Source organism: Pipistrellus hanaki (genome assembly GCF_964339955.1).
Source record: "Pipistrellus hanaki genome assembly, chromosome: 12".
NCBI lineage: Eukaryota > Metazoa > Chordata > Mammalia > Chiroptera > Vespertilionidae > Pipistrellus > Pipistrellus hanaki.
The window spans coordinates 34,095,667-34,117,142 of NC_140514.1; the positions used below are offsets into that span (position 1 = coordinate 34,095,667).

Sequence of the window (21,476 nt, forward strand, 5' to 3'; positions counted from 1 at the left end):
CTCAGTGGTTGAGCATCGACCCATGAACCAGGAAGTCACAGTTCAATTCCTGATCAGGGCACATGCCTGGGCTGCAGGCTTCATCCTCAGGGTGGGGGCGTGCAGGAGGCGACCCATCAATGATTCTCTCTCATCATGGACGTTTCTATCTCTCTCCCTCTTCCCCTTCCTTTCTGAAATCAATAAAAATATATTAAAGCCGAAACCGGTTTGACTCAGTGGATAGAGCATCAGCCTGTGGACCGAAAGGTCCCAGGTTCGATTCCAGTCAAGGGCATGTACCTGGCTTGCTTGCGGGCACATCCCCTGTGGGGGGGTGTGCAAGAGGCAGCTGAATCGATGTTTCTCTCTCATCGATGTTTCTAGCTCTCTATCCCTCTCTCTTCCTCTCTGAAAAAAAAAAAAAATCAATAAAATATATTTTGAAAAAAATATATATATTTTTTTTTTTTAAAAGAAGAAGAAATACAGAAGACTAGAGTCCTTCACCTACAAGGGAAAAGTGTTCCTTTGGAGCAGAATGCCCTTCCCATCCCTGCCCACCCTACCAAGAGCCAACAGGACGCCCTCTCAAAGGGAGACGTGTCTATTCTTCTACGCCCATGGCAGCTGACGGTAACGGACATCCTTTTAAAAGGAAACTCCAGGGTGCAGGCTCGGCACACGCAGCATGCGTGATCCACGCAGAACCCGGTGCCTTTCCACAGACCGAAGCCCCGAAGCCACCCTGCATTGCACCCAGAGAGCCAGATGCCCACAGGATCAAGAGCCTGGCACCAGGGAAAACACCCCCAGTCCCGGGCCCCCATCTCACGAAAGACGTGGCTGGACGCGAACCCTGATAAGGAGACCAGGATGCTATCTGGCCCGAAGAAGCGAGGGAGCACTGGCGTCTGTATCAGCAGGGCGATCAGAACCGGGACCGCTGTCGCGGCTGCCGAGGACAGTGGTGCCATAGAAGAACTTGCCCACAATCGGAGCGGCATCACAGCACGCGGGCTCCTTATCGCGGAAGTGCCCGGCGGAAGGCGAAGGGCCGCCCGCGGGGTGGAACAAGGCAGACTTCTCAGCTCCCCGAGCTGGTGAGGTCTCCAGATCCTGCGCTTCGGTGCGGGGAGGCGAGCGAGGGGGAGGGCTGCGTGCGTTCACATGAGCAAGCGTTCCCTCGACCCCGGATAACCCTGCCCCCAAAGCTTATCGGAGAGGCTCATTACAACATTTGTTTCTTCCTCCTGGACACAGAGATCGCCAAATGAAGTATCAAATGTGGCGACTTGAGGACTTCCAAGGCCAGAAAGTGTCAAATCCGTACGCAGTTTATGAATGAGTACAGATTATTGTCAACAATCAAGAATGACTACTTGTCAGTAAGAGTGAAGAGTGTAGTTTCATTGGAAACCTCACAAAAGCTACATAAGTTGCTTATAGCCCTGGCTGGTTTGGCTCAGTGGACAGAGCGTCGGCCTGCGGACTGAAAGGTCCCAGGTTCGATTCCGGTCAAGGGCATGTACCTTGGTTGCGGGCACATCCCCAGTGCGGGGTGTGCAGGAGGCAGCTGATGGATGTTTCTCTCTCATTGATGTTTCTAACTATCTCTCCCTTCCTCTCTGTAAAAAATCAATAAAATATATTTTTTAAAATGAATATGTTTAAAACTTTTTAAAAAATAAAACGTGTCCTTGAGTTTCTAAGCTATTAAAAAATTTTCAGCCTTTCCCACATTTGCATGTGGGGCCACACCCTCCGGTGACAAGTCACCATCCGGAAACCCGACATCCGTTTTTGTTGGAGACATCATCTGCTTTATTTATTTATTTATTTTTTTAATATATACTTTATTGATTTTTTTATTACTGAGAGGAAGGGAGAGAGATAGAGAGCCAGAAACGTCGATGAGAAAGAAGCACTGACCAGCCGCCTCCTGCACAACCCCCACCAGGAATGTGCCCGCAACCAATGTACATGCCCCCCGACCGGAATCGAACCCGGGACTCTTCAGTCCGCAGACCGACGCTCTACCATTGAGCCAAACCGGCTTCAGCGACATCATCTGTTTTAAATCAATGTATTTTCATTTCTAGGTAAAAGCCTATGATTCTATACCTCTGTTTCCCTTCAGATTCGAGCAAATGCTGGTCCCACACTAACAAAAGTTGTCAAAAATCAAATGCAGGCATTTATCCTGCTCCCTGTAACTGGCCCTACTCTAATGAAAAAGAATAATAAAAGGCAACATAAAAAAAATAAAAAAAACACACACACCCTGATAGTTACTACTTTAACTATTAAGATAGCTAAATTACTATCCTAAAGGCATCTGTGTTACATCACCAATGAAAACTTCTGAAAAAAAGTTAATAGGGCTTTCAAGGTTAAAATAATAAAATAAAATAAAAAAACAGCCATAAATGGGGACAACTGTAGGTGATGTATTTTTGGTGTGCTTTAGAATTTTTTAATTCAATATAAAAGACCTTTTGGAACGACGATTAGAATTTATTTTTATTGTCTCTTATGATCTCACTTCGTGTTAACATCGATGTGGTGTTGTCCTCCCTCAGAGATTATCTGCGATCTAACTGGAATGAGGCGGAACCTCGAGGAAGGGGTGGGAATGGAAGGCCAACACTCCTCAGAGCCTTCCTGTTTGCTGATACGAATGTGTGTGGCCTTCTGAATGCCCTCTGACGTGACAGGACTAGTCAGCATTAACTTATAACATTTTATTGGTTTCAGGTGTTGAACATGATGCGGTGTTTGTATATACTGTAAAACGACCACCACAGGAAGTCTAGTTAACATCCGTCACCTAGGGGGTCTTTAAAAAGAATCAGTGCTCCCTGGTCTGTGCCTCCCTGGTCTTGGTTGGTTACAACTCACTTCCAAACCCCGATTAGCCTAAGGTGCATTAGAATCTTCTGGATTTTTAAAATACTAACACAGAGGCCGAAACCGGTTTGGCTCAGTGGATAGAGCGTCGGCCTGCAAACTGAAAGGTCCCAGGTTCGATTCCGGTCAGGGGCATGTACCTTGGTTGTGGGCACATCCCCAGTGGGGAGTGTGCAGGAGGCAGCTGATTGATGTTTCTCTTTCATCGATGTTTCTAACTCTCTATCCTTCTCTCCTCTTCTCTGTGAAAACTCAATAAAATATATTAATAAAAAAAATTTTTAAAAAGAGGAATGGAGGACAGGGGCCTGCAGGTAAACCATTCATAACCAAACCACCCAGACCCTCTGGGTGACTCAGAAGCACTGGGCCAAGGCGCCTGAATCGCCATGGAACCTTCAAGCTCGCAAAGGACCCTTCTCCTCTAGGAGTAAGGAGGTTGCCCAGTGGGTGGGGATTAACAAAGGAACAAAAGGAAGTTTTTTAAAAAATGAGTTCCCCATCCTACACAAGCAGTATGAATCTTGTCATCCCAAGAAGTCCAGACTGAGGACTATAGTTTTAAAGCAAGAATGGAAAACAGATCAAGTCTAACCTTGGCAAAGAGGGCTGTGTCCTCTCGGGGATACTGCCTCTTGGTTTGAGGACGTTTTCATTCTCCCTTAAGCCTAGGTTTCCAGAGGTCTTTGGCCACAAAATTTACTAAGCTGCATGATTCCCTAGAGTAGTGGTGGGCAAACTCATGAGTCAACAGAGCCAAATATCAAACAGTACAACGATTGAAATTTCTTTTGAGAGCCACATTTTTTAAACTTAAAACTTCTTCTAACGCCACTTCTTCAAAATAGACTCGCCCAGGCCGTAGTATTTTGTGGAAGAGCCACACTCAATGGGCCAAAGAGCTGCATGTGGCTCGAGAGCCAAAGTTTGCCGACCACGGCCCTAGAGGATATCTGAAACGTGTCTGGAGTTAACCAATGGGACAGCAGCCTTACAAAAACTAAATTAAAAAGCTACCATAGCCTTAGCTGGTTTGGCTCAGTGGATAGAGCGTAGGCCTGCGGACTGAAGGGTCCCAGGTTCGATTCCAGTCAAGAGCATGTACCTTGGTTGTGGGCACATCCCCATTAGGACGTGTGCAGGAGGCAGCTGATTGATGTTTCTCTCTCATCGATGTTTCTAACTCTCTATTCCTCTCCCTCTCTATTCCTCCTTGTAAAAAAAATCAGTAAAATATTTTTAAAAAATTAAATATTTTTTAAAATCTACCATGAAAAAAATGTTCATTATATAACCAGCCCATCGACTTCTCCCTCCTTCTCTTTGCTGTAAAAGCACCTGTTTGCTTAGCAGTGCTCAGAGTTCTCACCCGAATGTGCCAAACCACCACCCTTCCCCTCCAGAGTCCACTGACCCCCTCCCTCCTCAGCAAACCTGCATATCAAATATTACTTCCTGCTGTCTGTGACCACACCACCTTGGCAGTTAACATCAAAAACAAACACATGGGGAGAACAGAAGGCAAAGTTTCATCAACTTTTTTTTTTTTTTTTTTTTTTTTTTTTTTTTTTTGCTGGTGCCCAGGTATAAAAACCTGGGAACGTCACATGTATTTCAACTTTTCATCTGAGCAGGGGTCATCTCCCCTCTCTGGGGATGATGAGCTGAAGGAGGCCCTCCTCTGCCTCCACTCCCTACCCTCCTGCCCCCAAGGGTGGAAACCACACAGGCACAGCACTTAGGCAAGCTCACCTATGAGAGACTAACCGAGGCTAGCAATCTGGTCAGTGCTGATGGGTTCAACACGGGCCACATTTCCCTGTGCTGAACAGGTGACCACCATCTTTTCCCCATCTCCTGAGGGCTGAACAACTCGAGGGTAGCAATTGTCATGAATATTTAACAACACAGCACCCCAAACAGGACTGGAACCATAGTCAGGTGACATCTGCTCCCTTGAAATATCCCAAATCGCCAAGACCGGTTTGGCTCAGTGGATAGAGCATCGTCCTGCAGACTGAAAGGTCCCAGGTTCGATTCCGGTCGGGGCATGTACCTTGGTTGCAGGCACATCCCCAGTAGGGGGTGTGCAAGAGGCAGCTGATCGATGATTATCTCTCATCAATGTTTCTAACTCTCTATCCCTCTCCCTTCCTCTCTGTAAAAAATCAATAAAATATATTTTAAAAAAAGAAATATCCCAAATCACCAACTGGCTGGAGTGACCCTGGGTTCCTCACTCAACCTCTCTGGGATGCAGTTTATGTGTAAAAGAAGGGAGCTGAGCTGGCATTTTCCCAAGATCCTCTCCAGCTCTACAATGAGGTAGTCAAGTTGCAACGATTGTACTCTACTTAGAGCAATGTACCCTCTGCTTCACAAGGCCATGACGTCATAGCTTTCCATGGTTAGTCTCTGCCGACTGGACCAGCTCTTTCACTACGCTCCCCAGCAGAAACCTGGGGATGGGGTTTCCCGTCTATGGAAGAAAACCTTTGCCGAAACCGGTTTGGCTCAGTGGCAGAGCATCGGTCTGCAGATTGAAAGGTCCCAGGTTCGATTCCGGTCAAGGGCATGTACCTGGGTTGCCGGCACATCCCCAGTGGGGGGTGTGCAAGAGGCAGCTGGTCGATGTTTCTCTCTCTCATCAACGTTTCTAGCTCTCTATCTCTTTGTAAAAAATCAATAAAATATATTTTTTTAAAAAAGATTGTTATGCTAAGAATGAGTTTTTCAACACGAACTGTCCCTGCACTATCTGAAATTATAAGAGTCCTTCAATATTATATTATTCGATCTCTTTATGCGAGAGATGAGAAAACAGAGTCCAGAGAAGAAGTTCAGCACCTTGCCCAAGGTCCTGCAGCCAGGTGGTGGCAAAGAGGGATGGGACCTCCGTTTGCTGACTCCGGATCTTACTACCCCTGGCAACCCACCTTCTTTGCTACTTGGTACCCATCAGGAGCTTCCAGTGCTGGGTGTATCCTCTTTTGCACCAGAAATAAAGAGTTGTGTGCCGCACAGCACACACATTTGACAAGCGCTGATGGAAGTGGAGGGAGGACAGAGCTGGGAGAGAGGAGACCCCCTCTCTCAGCTCTCCCTCCTCTCAGGAGAAGACCCAGCTCGATGCCAAGTGTCTAGGGGAGATGCCCTGAGGCTCGTTTTCAACTCCCCCATCCACCTCCGACTACCCCGGTCCTCTGCTTTCCTCAGGCCTTCCACGCAAACCACCCCCGCCGTGGGGCTACACCCTCTCCACGCGCGCCCCCCAGAGAAGGACCACCTAGCACGCGGGGCACGACTTTCTAAGGTAGAGGCACTCAAAGGGAGAAAAGTTAGGCACGGACCCCTCTCCCCAGGGAAGACAGTTGTGCTTCTTAGCAACTGTGAGTTGAGAAAAGTACAACCAGCATCCACAGCGAATTCAGCAGTGTTTTAATGAGGTTGTGTTTTATCATTCCATAAATACACTGAGAGTAGTCACGCAGATAAGCGATGGGTGACTTTATGTATTTGGCTCACAAACAATTCTTAAAAGAGTGCTTGCTTAGGGGTTCCCGGCCACTAGTTTGGGAACAGCTAGCTGGGTGGTGGCATCGGTTCAATTCTTCAGAGAGGGGGGGTATCTAAATGCTGGGGAGGGGCCCTAAGTCTCTCACCACCCTGGTCTAACAGAAAAAAATGTGACAGACAACTGCAAAGACACCAAGAAAGGACGTCCAGTCAGCTCACTTCAGGTTTCCCATTGCGTCTACCTCCACGTGGGTAGGTCACAGGCCCGAGTATTTTTAGAACCTCTTTTCTGGAGGAAACAAAGGATCTCTCACTTCAGTCCTCCGGTCTATTCTTGGCTTTCCTAGCAAGGCCGCCTGAAGAAAGGCCCATTCCCCATTCATATTCCAGTCTCTTCCCCGTCTCTCCCCAGGAATGATCTCTAAAGAGACAAGTGATGGGTAATTTGCATTTTAACCCTATTCAAATTTGGGCAAATGGGTTTAATATGCATGCTAATATTCTGTCATTATTCCAATTAAGGGAAACTATTATGTTAAAGTGTTTAATCAGGAGAATTAGGGAGGGCTCCAGACACCTAAAATTAACCTCTAATGGTCTCGACATTCATTTCATTTAAGTGCAATTTGCCAAGCTATAAGCAACTCCCTAGTTTAAGACTTCTGCTTAGGCGCGTGGGGACTCCTGATAAGACCGAAAAGCCATTCATTTCCTAACTAGATTGCTGTCTACAAGAATAAACTGAAAGGGCTTCCATTTAAATACAATCAAATCCCCAAGCAGCCACATTCCAGAAGATTTAAACATCACAGATCCTGATTCCCCAGGAACAACAATGCAATTCGCATCAGAAACAACACAACCACTTCCTCTTTCTCTGACCTTCTCTGTTTAATTACTTCCTGTGATTTCTTCTAGGGCTGAGCGTTCCCGCTCCCCAGGGCGGCATGCTTTCCACACAAGACTGATTTGTCTGGAGGGTTCAGGAGCGCCAGCTGACTAGCAGACATTCAAAGTGCAGGAACTTCGCATTTCTTGTTCGGCGACGGGACTCTTGGGGTCTCTTGGCATTCACTAAAAACTTTTTTTTTAAGCCCTAAGAAAAGAAAAACAAATCTTCGCGCACACTCCTGTCTAAAATCAAGCTGTCCCTCTCTCTCTGAATCTTTTCCCTGCCTGTAGTTTGCGGACGCTTGGCTAACATACATATCCCATCTCTGTGTGAGTGTGCAAGTACGTGTCCACACCACATACACTCACCTTAAATACAACTTGTAGAACGTGTTGGGGACTCTATTCCCCTACCCAAACCTGGGAATTGCAACGCCTGCAGGAGGGAACCTGCAAAAAGAGGGGAAGGGAAAGCAGCAGCAGCAGCCAACCAGACAATCATCACACCCCCTTCAGGCAGGTGTAAGTGCTAAGGAGCGTAAACTCCCCGAGGGCAGGGAGGCCCTGTGGCTTACAGGTCCCTCACCTGGACAGGAGATTAGGTGTCTGATACGTTTGTTGTAGTAAGTGAATGGCCTCCAGCCTCACCCAAATTGTTACTTATTTTATCCAATAAAATCACTTACACGTATGGCTCTGCAACTCGAGTCCAAGCGTGCTCTAAAAATCAAGCTTTTTCGAATCAAAGCCTACCACACTCCAAATGACACCTGTAATTCTAGTATCTCCTAATTTTCCTTAGTGTCAAAGACATCAAAGACTGGGTGGACCCAGATGCAAAGCTGGTTTACCAATGGCAGAGTCCTGTGCACACGCAGAAAAATGAGAAGGCAACCGTTAGGCCTTCAGGGCCATGAGTAACATGGAACCGGTGCACAGCATCCTGGTAAAGCAGACTTGTTTTGGAATTTTGAGCCTGAGGAAAGTCACAGCTTTGATGTATGCTATTAAGCAAAAGAGAGAAATTGAATTGCTATAATAAGACTATATTCACACTTAAGCGGCTTCAAAAAGTCTGCAAAAATGAATAAAATTATTGGGATGTTGATGATTACATTAAACCTCTGGTCCAGCATCCATATTATTCCTTGGCTGGAAATATAAAATGCAAACCCCAACACAGCAAGCATACGAGCAGACAAAACAAGTCATAAGCCACCTTATTCTCAAGAGAACCCTTGGCCCACCCATCCCCACCGAGACTATTGACTCTTGTTTTGGAAACTATTTGAACGCCACTGGTAACGTGATTTCTAGACCACAGACGGGCATGGCAGGAGAGCCAAGGACGCTACTAGAGGTAAGATTACTGACAGGAAGAGAGGAGACAAGCTACTAAAAACATCAGGTCTCAAAAAACACAGCCAACCAGGATCATTGGGTAAAGGGGCCAATAGTCAGCTGCGCATTGCTGATATTATAATATAAAATCTAAGCTGCTGTTAGAGGGACCTACCAGGACAGCACTGGAAGGCCAAATGAAAAGAGCTTGACTTCTAATTCTCCCACAACGCCATCCTCCTCCTCCTCCCCCCCCCGCAAGTCACTTCAATCCTCTTAACTATAAAGTGAGAGGCCCGTTTCCTGCCTCAAAAGGTTGCTATGAGGCTAACATAGTTATGGGTGTTCTCTTCCTTGTAAGCCCTGAAGAGAAATGACTGCTTGCCACACGATGTAAGGCCTACCAGTGGATGAGTGCCCCTGATTTCCCGATTCATCAGGTGCTGTGCTAACATACCTCACATTTCCACTTTTTAACAGTTTGTGAAGTAGGGAGCAGAATGAACTTGGATCACATTAACCCAGGACTCGTGGCTCAAGATACTTTCCAGGGTCCCTGAGTTCATGGAGAGTTGGGGCAGGGTATCACCCCAAAGACCATGCTGCTTCTACTACCATCATGGCAGCCGGTCCTTCATGGCAATTTTAAATATATATATATTTTATTAATTTTTTTTTTTTTTTTTTTTTTTTTTTTTTTTTTTTTTTTACAGAGAGGAAGGGAGAGGAAGAGAGTTAGAAACATCAATGAGAGAGAAACATCAATCAGCTGCCTCCTGAACACCCCCCGCTGGGGATGTGCCCGCAACCAAGGCACGTGCCACCGACTGGAATTGAACACGGGACCCTTGAGTCCGCCGGCCGACGCTCTATCCACTGAGCCAAACTGTTTAGGGTCCTTCATGGTAATTTTAAAAAAGCAACCTCAAAGTCTTTTTGGATGTTGGTACAATATGAATAACTGTTTAAATTTTTACATAAGGTAAAATGATTCCTAAATTAATGACTCTTTACTTTAACCAATCAATAAACATTTGCAGAAATGGGCAGCAAGCCTAAAAGGGTTAATATAAGCTATTACTCCCCATAGTAGATGGGCAGATAGGTCCCCTTGCTTCTATGTAGTCCTGTTAGGGTAGGATGCAAATACAAAATAAACAGTGCTTATCTGAAAAATCGATGCTGGAGGCCAGAGTCAAAGCAATGCAAGGAGGAAAAGAAACAAGAGTAATAAACAATGAAAGTGAAAAGACGGCCCTGGCAGGTTTAGCTTAGTGGACAGAGCATTGTCCTGCGGATTGAAGGGTCCTGGGTTCAATTCCGGACAAGAGCACCTACCTCAGCTCCAGGCTTGATCTCTGGCCCTGGTCAGGGAACCGCGAGAGGGAACCAATAGGTGTATCTTTCTCACATCGCTATTTCTCTCTGTCTCTCCCCCTCCCTTACACTCTCTAAAAATCAATAGAAAAATGTCCCTAGCCAAAACTGGTTTGGCTCAGTGGATAGAGCGTCAGTCTGCGGACTTAAGGGTCCCAGGTTCGATTCCAGTCAAGGGCATGTACATTGGTTGCGGGCACATCCCCGGTGCGGAGTGTACGGGAGGCATCTGGTTGAAGTTTCTTTCTCATCATTGTTTCTAGCTCTCTGTCCCTCTCCTTTCCTCTCTGTAAAAAAATCAATAAAATATATATATTTTTAAATATCCCCACGTGAAGATTAACAAAACAAAACAAAACAAAAAAAGAAGAAGAAAGAAAGAAAGAAAGAAAGAAAGAAAGAAAGAAAGAAAGAAAGAAAGAAAAAATGAAAAGACAAAGATGTAATTACTAGATGAACTTGGAACCATTTAAAAACTTAACCTGATAATTAGGTTTTAGGCATTTATGAATGGAGCACAGGAAGTACACCTCAGCATGAAAACAACCAGATTTGAAAAATCATTATTTCCTTACACAGAGGAGCCAAAGCCATACATACTTTCAGAGGCTATCCAGATTGTTCTAATCTCCTCAATCACAAGCACCAAATGCTAAAATTAAAGTCCATTACTTTACCTCTGTGCTCTAAGTGCACGTAAACAGAAAAATTTTTTTAAAATATTTTATTGATTTTTTACAGAGAGGAAGAGAAAGGGATAGTTAGAAGCATCGATGAGAGAGAGTCATCGACCAGCTGACCTACTGGGGATGTGCCCGCAACCAAAGTACATGCCCTTGACTGGAATCAAACCTGGGACCTTTCAGTCCGCAGGCCGATGCTCTATCCACTGAGCCAAACCGGTTTCGGCAGAAATTTTGTTTTGAAATAAGTATTCAACTACCCTTTGAGAGCAGCATAACTAACATAAGCACAATTTGCTATCATGGGTGCACAATGCCACATGTGAACATACGGTTGACAAAGATTACCTGAGCAGTGAGTAGTTAGAAAACAGTTGTTCCTCAACTCTTGTACCAGCAACTACCAAGGATTTTACTAAAATCCTGGCCAGACTTCCTTTCCATGACATGGGACACCTCAAGCTGTGGCAACCATCCTTCAGGCCTACCCGGGGCAAGCACAGGAAAATGCACTTTTCTCCACAGAACACGGTACGCACCAGTGCAAAATATTCCTTCTACTGCCAGCGACTAACAGCCATTAAAAAAAAAAATCATCAATGTCCTAGCTTTAAGTATTGATTAAAAAGAAATATTTACAAGAAGAGTCATCAAGTTTATCAATATGACTGGGTCTTTAAAAAAAAAGAGTCAGCCCCATTTACTTAAGAGAAAATAAGCCAAAACAAACAACCACACACACACAAAAACTTCCTGTTCTGCCTCTATTATCATCTTGTTGGGTTTGGGAGGATTCTGCTGTCAGATTGTGTATTTGTGTTCAGCCCAGTGACACAGGAACTATGCCAATACTGGAGTTCATCAGCACAGCTGTCTCCCGGGGCAAGTGCTGAGAGCCATCAGAACCCTGGGGCGACTGCAAATTGTTAGTATTGTGATTTCTGCAGAGATTCTCCCGCAGAGGCAGACACACAGGCCCCGGCCTACGGCGTCCTACTTCCCAGTTCTATCGCTTCTACTTCCCAGTTCCGGTAACAGTGACTGGAATCAACAAGGCCTTGAGTTGCCAATCGCCTATCCCCACCACCAGGCAGTTCTGCACCCCATTTCCACAAACCACTCCAGGGGTTCGTGTGAGCATGGGAGTTTCTCAGGAGGAGGCTTCTGCTCACCCTCAGTTAACCAAATACAATGATAACCATTGCATTAGTTGACAGGGATGAAACCGCATTTTAAAAAAGAATGAAATCCGTTTTTAACCAATAGACTTTTATTCAAACACTTAAAAAAAAAAATGTTTGCTGTCTTAGGCAAGTAACAACAACTCCTTCCCAGGGTTATTTGAAAATTAAATAACCCTGGGAAGGAGCCTGTAAAATTCCTACCTCAGTGCTCCCTAGAGTCTCATTGGACATCTGTTTTATGCTTGGTCCTAGACTGTGAATTTTACATGAACTATCTCATTTAATTCTCACAACAACTTCATGAAATCACTAATGTTTACTCCTATATTTTATTCACACTCAGATAAAACCTAGGTAGGATCCGAAAGTGTGCAAATGGCTAAGTTTTGCGCTGTAAGTGGCATTTTTAAAAATATATATATTTTATTTATTTTTTACAGAGAAGAAAGGAGAGGGATAGAGAGTTAGAAACATCGATGAGAGAGAGACATCGACCACCTGCCTCCTGCACACCCCCTACTGGGGATGTGCCGGCAACCAAGGTACATGCCCTTGACCGGAATCGAACCCGGAACCTTTCAGTCCGCAGGCCGACGCTCTATCCACTGAGCCAAACCGGTTTCGGCTGTAAGTGGCATTTAACACAGGATCGTTGACTCCTGGCTGAAATAACCAATTATAAAAGACATTTTTCAGACAATTGAGACTAAGTGTGAAAGACATCAGGGAATTATTCTTAATTTTGTTAAGTGTGCTGATGGTTTTGTGGTCTCACCCAAGAGTATTCTCACCTTTTTGGGAAGTAAGCTCAAGTATTTTATTTATTTATTTTTTAAAATATATTTTTTTATTGTTGATAGTATTCAAGTATTTATTTATTTATTGTTAATCTTCACCCCAGGATATTTTCCCACTGATTTTTAGAGAGAGTGGAAAGGAGGGGGAGAGACAGAGAAAGAGAGAAAAACATCAATTGGTTGCCTCCTGCATTCACCCTGATCAGGGCTGGGGATCAAGCCCCCAACTTGAGGCACATACCCTTGACCAGAATCGAACCCAGGACCCTTCAGTCTGTGGGCTAATGTTTTATTTTAAAAATATATATATTTTATTGATATTTTACAGAAAGGAAGAGAGAGGGATAGAGAGTTAGAAACATCGATGAGAGAGAATCATCGAACAGCTGCCTCTTGCACACCCCCTATCGGTGATGTGCCCGCAACCAAGGTACATGCCCTTGACCTGAATCGAACCCGGGACCTTTCAGTCCCCAGGCCGACACTCTATTCACGGAGCCAAACTGGTCTCGGCCGTGGGATAATGTTTTAAATAACCACTGAGCCAAACTGACTAGGGCTAAGCTCAAGTATTTAAATATGAGTTCTGATGTCTAATTTTGAAATGGTTCCACAAAAATAATTAAGTGGTTTTTTTTTTTATTGTTGTTGTTTTTAATGAGAAACCTTTCAACATTAGTATGACTGCAGGCAAAGCTGCAAATCCATTCTCTCAGCAAGATGTGTGTTCTGGAGAGGAACAGAATAAAAAAGCTGAATGAAGACCTGATGTCTCCGAGGTTATAGCTCATTTGAAAAGGATTTCTTCATTTGTTGTCTGCAAATTTCCAAAACACTTATAGCCATGATCAAATGCTTTAAAGATATGGTATGACTTAAAAAAAAATTTCTATTCCTATATATGAAAGATCAGTTTCAATATTTTGTTGATGGTCTTTACTTTTTAAATTATATTTTAAAAAATGTGTAGAACTATTAATCTTAACATACATTTCTAACTGGAGTGGATCAAAGAAGAGTCAATGTAGTTGTTATATAAAAACTAATTTTTAGGACCATCAGTGAATAGAACAGATAAGCTTTCCTGAATTACTATATATTTATCAGAGAGGTTTAAATTGACATGGAGAAGAAACATTAGAAGACAAAAACATTTTTTAAATTAAGCATAATTTTACCAGTGGTTAAGATTCTGATTTGTTATATTCTGAAGCAAAATATAACAGACATTTTAAAAAAAAAATAGGTGGACTATCAAGAAAATCTATTTTGCCTATGGCACAAATATAACTCCTCTAGGTCTCCAGTTTATTGTTATCAATTCTCTTTTTAAGTAACAAAACTTGCCTATTTCCAAAAATATCTGAGGGACCTCAAACACGAAACCATTAGAAGAGAAAGCAGAAGATCACCATTTATAGAGGAATACATAAGTCTAGCAAGAAACCTAGGCCAATATGGCTACCCTGATCAAGCAATAATTTTGGCTCTGAGCTTCCAGACAGTAGTAGCAAAAAGAAAAAGCAGTCATTGCAACCCTGTAACTCAAACCGAAACCTTCTTTCTGGTACTAATATTTTTTTTACAATTTTTTTCAGATGGGTCATAACATAAGAACGTCAAATAATATAATAGTGTCCACAAATGCCAGTTGGTAGAACGTGCAGCCTGCTCTCTAAGCAGGCATTTCACGTCTCATGCCAAGGTCACTACATTAAAAGTAATCCCGAGGAAGCTGTGCAGTGGGCTGAGGGGCCACAGCTTTCTGATTTTCTGAAACCAGAACGTGTCCGCAAACAGCCATTGTCTCAGCGAGGCAGGCTTCTGACAGCAGTGGGGGCAGCCAGTCCTCCATGCTGAACTGTTTTGAAAGCCTGGGACGGAGGTATTTATTTCTTGCTGGCTGGTGATCCCACTCGAAGTCCTTTTGCTTTGGATACCAGATGGCATGCTGCCGTGAAAGGGGAGAGGCCAGGCCGGTATTCACAAGGGATGGAGCCAAAGAACCTAATCTAGGGCGGTCGGGTCAATCTTTGGGAAATCCCGAAGCCCAGAGCAGGGCTGCTATTGCTATCTGTGTGTGTGTGTGTGTGTGTGTGTGTGTGTGTGTGTGTGTGTGCAGGGACAAAGGAGGACCCACACCAATACCTATGACTAACCAAGCCCTGAAGGGGTTAAGGCCCAGCAGCATATAACTCCCCTCCATTATTTCAGCCTAGAAACACAACACACACACACACACACACACACACACACACACACACACACACACACCCATTTTCCCATTTCTACGAAGATAGTCTATGAAGGCCAAGCAACATGTCTAAAACAGAAGGGCCGGCAGAGGTACAGTGGGATGGCCACAACCTATATACACTAGGCGGGATCCTCTCCGGCCACGGCTGTGTCGCAGAGGAGGGGTTACTGCCATCAACGCTCCCTGGGGACCCCCAGGAAAGGAAATTCCCTTTCCCCAAGGCTAGCCCTCCCAGCACCCCCTCCCTGCGGCCCGGCAACAGCAGAAGCAGAAGGATACAGGGGCGTTTAAAAAGTAGGGGAAGGTGAGGGTAAGGGAGAGAAATCAACCAAAGGGCTTGTGGGCATGCATATGGGCCTAGCCAGTGGCCGTGGATAACAGGGGTGTGGGGGCATCTGTAGGGAGGGGTTTGGGATGGGAATGGGGGGATGAGGACAATTATGTGATACCATAATCAATAAAAAAATTAAAAATTAAATAAAATAAAATCATAAAATTAAAAATTAAAAAAAGGAGTAGGTTCTTAGAGTGGAGCACAGCCTTCTGTCACCTGCCTAAGCAGGAGAAGCCTTCTCTCCCTAAGCCCTGAGTCACTTCCCCTCTCTGCACCGAGCCTCAGTGCTCCAGGAGGCAAGAGACCCGGGCCTCCGGAGCTGTCTACCCCGCAGGCCCCACGCCCCCAGAGACACCCCCGGGGCCCCCTCCAGGGGCAGTTTCCGCGGCTTCGCCCGGGGTCTCTGCGCCGGAGCCGGCGCCGCCACTACCTCTGGCTGACATGGCAGGCGGCTCTGAATGAAAGCAGCCCAGGCTGGCTCCGGATTTATGAATGTGCAGGGGAGGAGGAGGGGAGGGCGATCATGTGACAATAAAGGAGAACGTCTTATTCACAAAAAAAGAAAGAAAAAGGAAAAAAAAATAGGAGAAAAAAAAAGTGGCTGGTGGCGGGCACGGCCGCTGAGTAAGTAGTGGCGGCCGCTGTGCGGTGACCGCTCGGACCCGAGGCCGGCGACCTCCGGCGCCGGGCCCAGCGGCCTGGCCTGCGTCGCACCCGCCACGGGAACAGCCTCCGGCGGGACTGGAGGAAAGAATCAAACCCTCAAACCCGACTCTGCGGCCGGGAGGCTGCAGGAAGCTGCACCTGGGCCGGGGCCTGGGGAACTGCGTGCGTCCTCGGGGTGCAGGAGGGGTCGGGGGGAGGGGGGGGGGGGAGAAGGGCGATGGGTCCGACAGGGAGCCCCCGGGGCGGAGCGCCCCGAGCATTGTTACCCTTGGAGCACGCACCCGGATGCAGGGGCGCACACATAGACCCCCCCCCACCTTGTCTGCCCCCCCCCCACAGACACACACACACACATACACGCTCCGGTCCGCACTGCCCTGCCCCGCAGGATCCCGCCCGCCTCCGCCGCGCAAGCCTCGGACCCGCCCCCCGAGCTCCCGGACCCCGCGGGGCGCGGGTCCCGGGCACCCGGGCGCGCACACACCTCCGCGCGCGCCCTGGCCCCGGGGCGGCCCCGGCCCGCCAGCCCGCCAGCCGGCGCGAGGACGCGGGCGCACGCAGACCCCCCGCACCCGGGGCTCCCCTCGCTCGGCCGCGTTTTTTATGAATGAAAATGTGGTATGCAAATGAGGGCGATTCAAGAAAAACGAAATGGCGGAGCCTGGGCCCCGGAGGGCTCCCGGCGACAGGACCGCAGGGCGAGCAGCCGGGCGCGGGAGAATCACCAAGTCACCCAAATAGAAACCCACCCGCCGACCCCGGACACCGAAGCGGGGGGGTGTCAGGTCTCCCGCTCCGGCCGCCGAGGAGGGTTTCGGGGTGGTGATGGTGGTAGTGGGGGGGGGGGGGGATGTGTGTAACTCCCCGGAGAGGGAGGGGGGACCTCCCTGAGGTCACCAGGGCGCCCTTGGCCCCCCTCCCCGACCCCAAGCGCGCCCCCGCCGGTCCGCAGCAGCTTATGTGCCCCCCCCCGCCTTTTCTCACATCAACAAGGGGGAGGGGGGATCTCGCGCCCCAAACCCCACAGGCCAGCGAGTCGCTGCACCCCACGCCAAGTTCACCCGATGAGAGTCCCCCCCGCCTGCGTCCTCGGCCCCGATCCCCCATACATGGCCTGCCCCCCTCAGGGCGCCACACGCGCCCCCCCCCCACCCGCGGCCAAACTTACTCGTCCGGGTGTGTGTCCTCGGTCATTTTCCTGTTCACCTAGACGCCTGTCCCGCGGCGGGCAGCCTCGCTCCCTTCATCTTCCTGCGCGCTCGCCCCCCTGCCTCACATCTCCGGAGATGGCCCGCTGCGGCTGGGGAGGGGGGGCGGCCGGAGGCGGAGGGGGCGTCGCAGGAGGCAGAAGGGGAAGCTGCACGGCCGGGCGCCCGGTGGTGGCGGTGGGGGAAGCGGTGCAAAGGCAGAAGCTGCTGCGGGAGGATCGGGGGCGCCGCGGCGCCGAGGGGCGCGGCGGGCAGGGGCTCCGGGGGCTCCGGGGCTCGGGAGCGGGCGGAGGGGGAGAGGCTGGGGCTGGGGACGGCGGGGAGGGAGGAGAGGGAGGGAGAAAAAAAATTAAAAAAAAAAAACACCAGCGCGCCGTGGAGCGGCGGAGGCTGACGAGAGGAGGAGACGGGGGCCGGCCGGCCGCGGGCGGGCGGGGGCTCGGCCCGGGGTCGCCCCCGGAGGGTGGGGGCGGGCGGGCCAATCACGGTTCTGGGGAGCGGTCGGCGGCCAGGGGAGGTGCGCCTGGGAGGCGGTGCAGGGCGCCCCGTCCGAGCCCCATCTCTCCGCTCCACCGATTTTACTCCATATTGGATTCTCACCGCCGCCAACGGGAGGAGGAAGTGGGGCGGAAGCGATGACGTCTTCCCAGCGGCCAGAGGTGGTGGAGTGCAAAAAGCTTCCTACTTGTGATCAAAAAAAAAAAAAAGAGAGAGAGAGAGAGAGAGAGCGGAGGAAAAAAAAAAAAAGAGAGAGAGAGAGAGGGGGGGGGGGGGAAAAGCAACTTTGTCCCGTCTACTGAGCATGCCCAGCTCTCTCTCCTCCCCCCCCCCCCGCCCCTCCTTCTGGCTCCCACTCCCGGGGGAGCCGCGGAGCGGAGCTGTTTGCACCGCGTCTTTGTGACTCCGGATCCTCCTCCGGCTCAGCTCCGGGTTTTGAGATGCCCGGGCGGAGGGAGGAGGCGGGAGCTGGGGACTCGCACACATCTGGCTCGCGTTCAGTTCCCTCCCTCCCACCAAACCCCTGGATTAAAAATCAGGGGGTGGGGAGGAGGAGGAGGAAGGGTGGAGACAGAGCTCAGGGTAGGGCCGGAGCGAGCGGTGCTCGGGCTCTGAGGATCAGCTACTCCCCCCACCGAGGGGTGGGAGGGTGAGAGCGGCACAGGTGCTTTTGCCAAGGTTCTGAGTGGCAGAGGCTTGTCAGTTTCAAAGGGAATCTTAGAATGTTTTCTTCTTCTTCTTCTTCTTCTTCTTCTTCTTCTTCTTCTTCTTCTTCTTCTTCTTCTTCTTCTTCTTCTTTTGTCTTGGTAAGGGAACGGGCATAAAAAGAATAAAAGAAGTCCACAAACGCAGTTGACAAACGTTTGCATTTTAAGTAGAAATGACGGGCTTTCTTGGGTTAAAAAGTAAGCCCAAATATATATTTTTTATTTTATTCTCTCTCCTGTTGGTGGAGGATGGCCCTGTCCCAGGCTCTTGAAGGCCATGGTTATTGGACCAGAGATTGCCAGCCCGGTGGCTTTGTTTGGAACAGTGAAATAGGGAGAAAAGAGCTCCTTTTCCTTCCGTTTAAAAAGATATATATTTTTATTTATTTCAGAGAGGAAGGGAGAGAAAGAAACATCAATGATGAGAGAGAATCATTTATTGGCTGCCTCCTACACACCCCCTACTGGGGATGGAGCCCACAGTGCAAACAGGCATGTGCCCTTGATGGGGATCAAACCTAGAATCCTTCAGCGTGCAGGCCAACACTCTATCCACTGGGCTAACCCAGCTAGGGCCCCTTTTCCTTTCCTTTACCTTCAAATTATTTTTCTGATCTTGGCCAGGGACCGTGGCCTAGGTGGGCCCATGCTCTCCAAAGCAGCACTGTCTGGGCCTTGGGCAGGCCTTGCTTCCTGGGCACGCATCCTGCTCAGTTGCACAGGGACCTTTCCTTGTTTTCATGCTCTGCTGTTGGAGTCTTGACATTCTTTAAAAAAAAAAATATATATATATATATATATATATATATATATATATATATATATACACACATTATTGATTTTTTTACAGAGAGGAAAGGAGAGGGATAGAGAGCTAGAAACATCTATCAGGTGCCTCCCACACACCCCCACTGGGGATGTGTCCATAGCCAAGGTACATGCCCTTGATTGGAATTGAACCTGGGACCTCTCAATCCGCAGGCTGATACTCCATCCACTGAGCCAAACCGGTTTTGGCTTGACATTCTTTATAGTGTTTGAACAAATAGAGGACTCCACATCTTTATTTTGCAGTGGGCCCCACAATTTGTGTAGCTGTTGGGTATTCTTTCTGGGGTTTTGCTGGGGAGCAAGAGACACAGGCCCGACACCTTCCTGCTCTCCAATCACAGTAGACTTTTCCATCCTCCCAAATGTGCTAAGAGATGACACAGATATTTTAACTAAAAAGCAACCTTTGAATGAATGTAAAGTAGATTAAACATACCTCAAATGTAACACATCTAAAAGGTACACACACACACACACACACACACACACATTTGGAGAGCTACAAGCCCTCTAAAGATAGAGTTTCACCTTGAGTCATGGCAAACTTCGTGGTTCACCCTAGCTTAGTGCTGATCACAACCATGAACTTTCTGGGGATGGATCGGGCTTGACCACCTTTGATGCTGAATGCTGTTGTCTGGTGGTGAAAAAGGGCACCAGATGGAAGGAATATCTGGGCTCTGGCTTTCTCCTGGCAGCCTAAAGACCCTGAATGAAGCTTGAAGCAATTCTTAAGTCTCTCTCTCTTTTTTTCTTCTTTTTTTAAAAAAAATATATTTTATTGATTTTTTTACTACAGAGATGAAGGGAGAGGGAAAGAGAGTTAGAAACATGGATGAGAGAGAACCATCGACCAGCAGCCTCTTGCACACCCACTACTGGGGATGTGCCCACAACCAAGGTACATGCCCTTGACCGGAATCGAACCCGGGACCTTTTAGTCTGACGCTCTATCCACTGAGCCAAACCTATTTTGGCCCGTTTCTTCATAAGACAGAGATGACAAGGCCAAGGTTGCCTTTCTCAGCGCTTGAGGCCATTGAGAGTTTATGAGAAAACACTGGACAGAGCAAGATCTCATTGGTCTCTAAATCCCCATAGAGCTAAGGTGTCTATCCAGTTACCACCTGTGGCCATTGATGCTTTTCTCTTAGGGTTGTTGAATGAGGTCCCACTGGGTCCTTCCTGGACTTTTGGGAATACACATACTTATCCATATCAAAATTACCCACCCAATGGGCACCTCTGGCTCCACCCTCCAGTTTTAGAAAACCCAAATGACACGGTGGCAGGTGAGGTGGTTACTGATTTCTGTAGGCAGCCAAGCAGAATTGGTGTCATCCCTACTCATTTATCCAGCTGCCTGCTGATAGCCGCGAATGACTGGCCCTGTCCTCTAAGCAGCAGCCAGAGGAGCTAAGAAAAGCAGCCAAGGTCCAGAACTCACCGGGTCACTGGTTGGCTGTCCTGGTGCTACACTCCAGCAGGTTTTCAGGTTCTCCGGGCCTTGGCTTCAATGTCTGTAGTGACAGGATCATACCCACAAATGGGGCCGCTGGGAAGACTAAAGGGCTATCCAGTGAGGCTACTGAGTTAAGCACACTGCAAACAGGACATTAATGGCAGCTGTATTACTCTAGTGCTACCCCCTCCGCTCCAGGTACTTCATGTTCCAAGAAACCTTCCAGTTTTCCTTTGCCTTGTTCATTACCCAAAGGGGCCTTTTCCTTTTTTTTCCTTTCTTTTTAATATATTTTATCGATGTTTTAATATTTATTTATTTATTTATTTATTTATTTATTTATTTATTTATTTATTTATTTTACAGAGAGGAAGGGAGAGGGATAGAAGCGTCAATCAGCTGCCTCCTGCACACCTCCTATTGGGGATGTGCCTGCAACCAAGCTACATGCCCTTAACCCCGGAATCGAAACCTGGGACCTTTCAGTCCCCAGCCGACGCTCCATCCACTGAGCCAAACTAGCCAAGGCCAAAAGGGGCCTTTTGATGGAAGTGTTCCTAGCAGGTCACCTCTTGATCCTCCCATCAATTACTAAGGATACCATAAAAGAAATGGCATATTCGGGGAATAACTCAGATATGTTTACTGATCCGAATATCAGGATGTTATCCACGTATCCTGGATTGTCACCAGAACAGGGGTTATCTCGGATTTGGGGCTCTCATGTAATGACGTTACTGAAAGAGCTAAACACCCATATATCCCTGACTCTCCCCCACAACCTCCCAAAACGGGGAACAAGGAAGCTCTGAACGCGATCCAATCAAGGGTGTCG

General features: G+C 47.8%; 1 protein-coding gene across 1 annotated transcript in view; it reads right to left on the reverse strand.

The window, feature by feature from the left end:
- Nucleotides 1-20,767, reverse strand: part of SPRED2 (sprouty related EVH1 domain containing 2) — a 125,115-nt gene extending 104,348 nt beyond the window's left edge. Inside the window, exons 1-3 of the mRNA XM_084901115.1 lie at nucleotides 20,627-20,767; nucleotides 18,944-19,115; nucleotides 17,104-17,824 (exon numbers count right to left, since the gene is read on the reverse strand). Coding sequence (XP_084757241.1) covers nucleotides 17,104-17,129 — 26 coding nt within the window. The 5' untranslated portion in view covers nucleotides 17,130-17,824; nucleotides 18,944-19,115; nucleotides 20,627-20,767. The remainder of the gene's footprint in view (nucleotides 1-17,103; nucleotides 17,825-18,943; nucleotides 19,116-20,626) is intronic.
- Nucleotides 20,768-21,476: the final 709 nt, after the last annotated feature.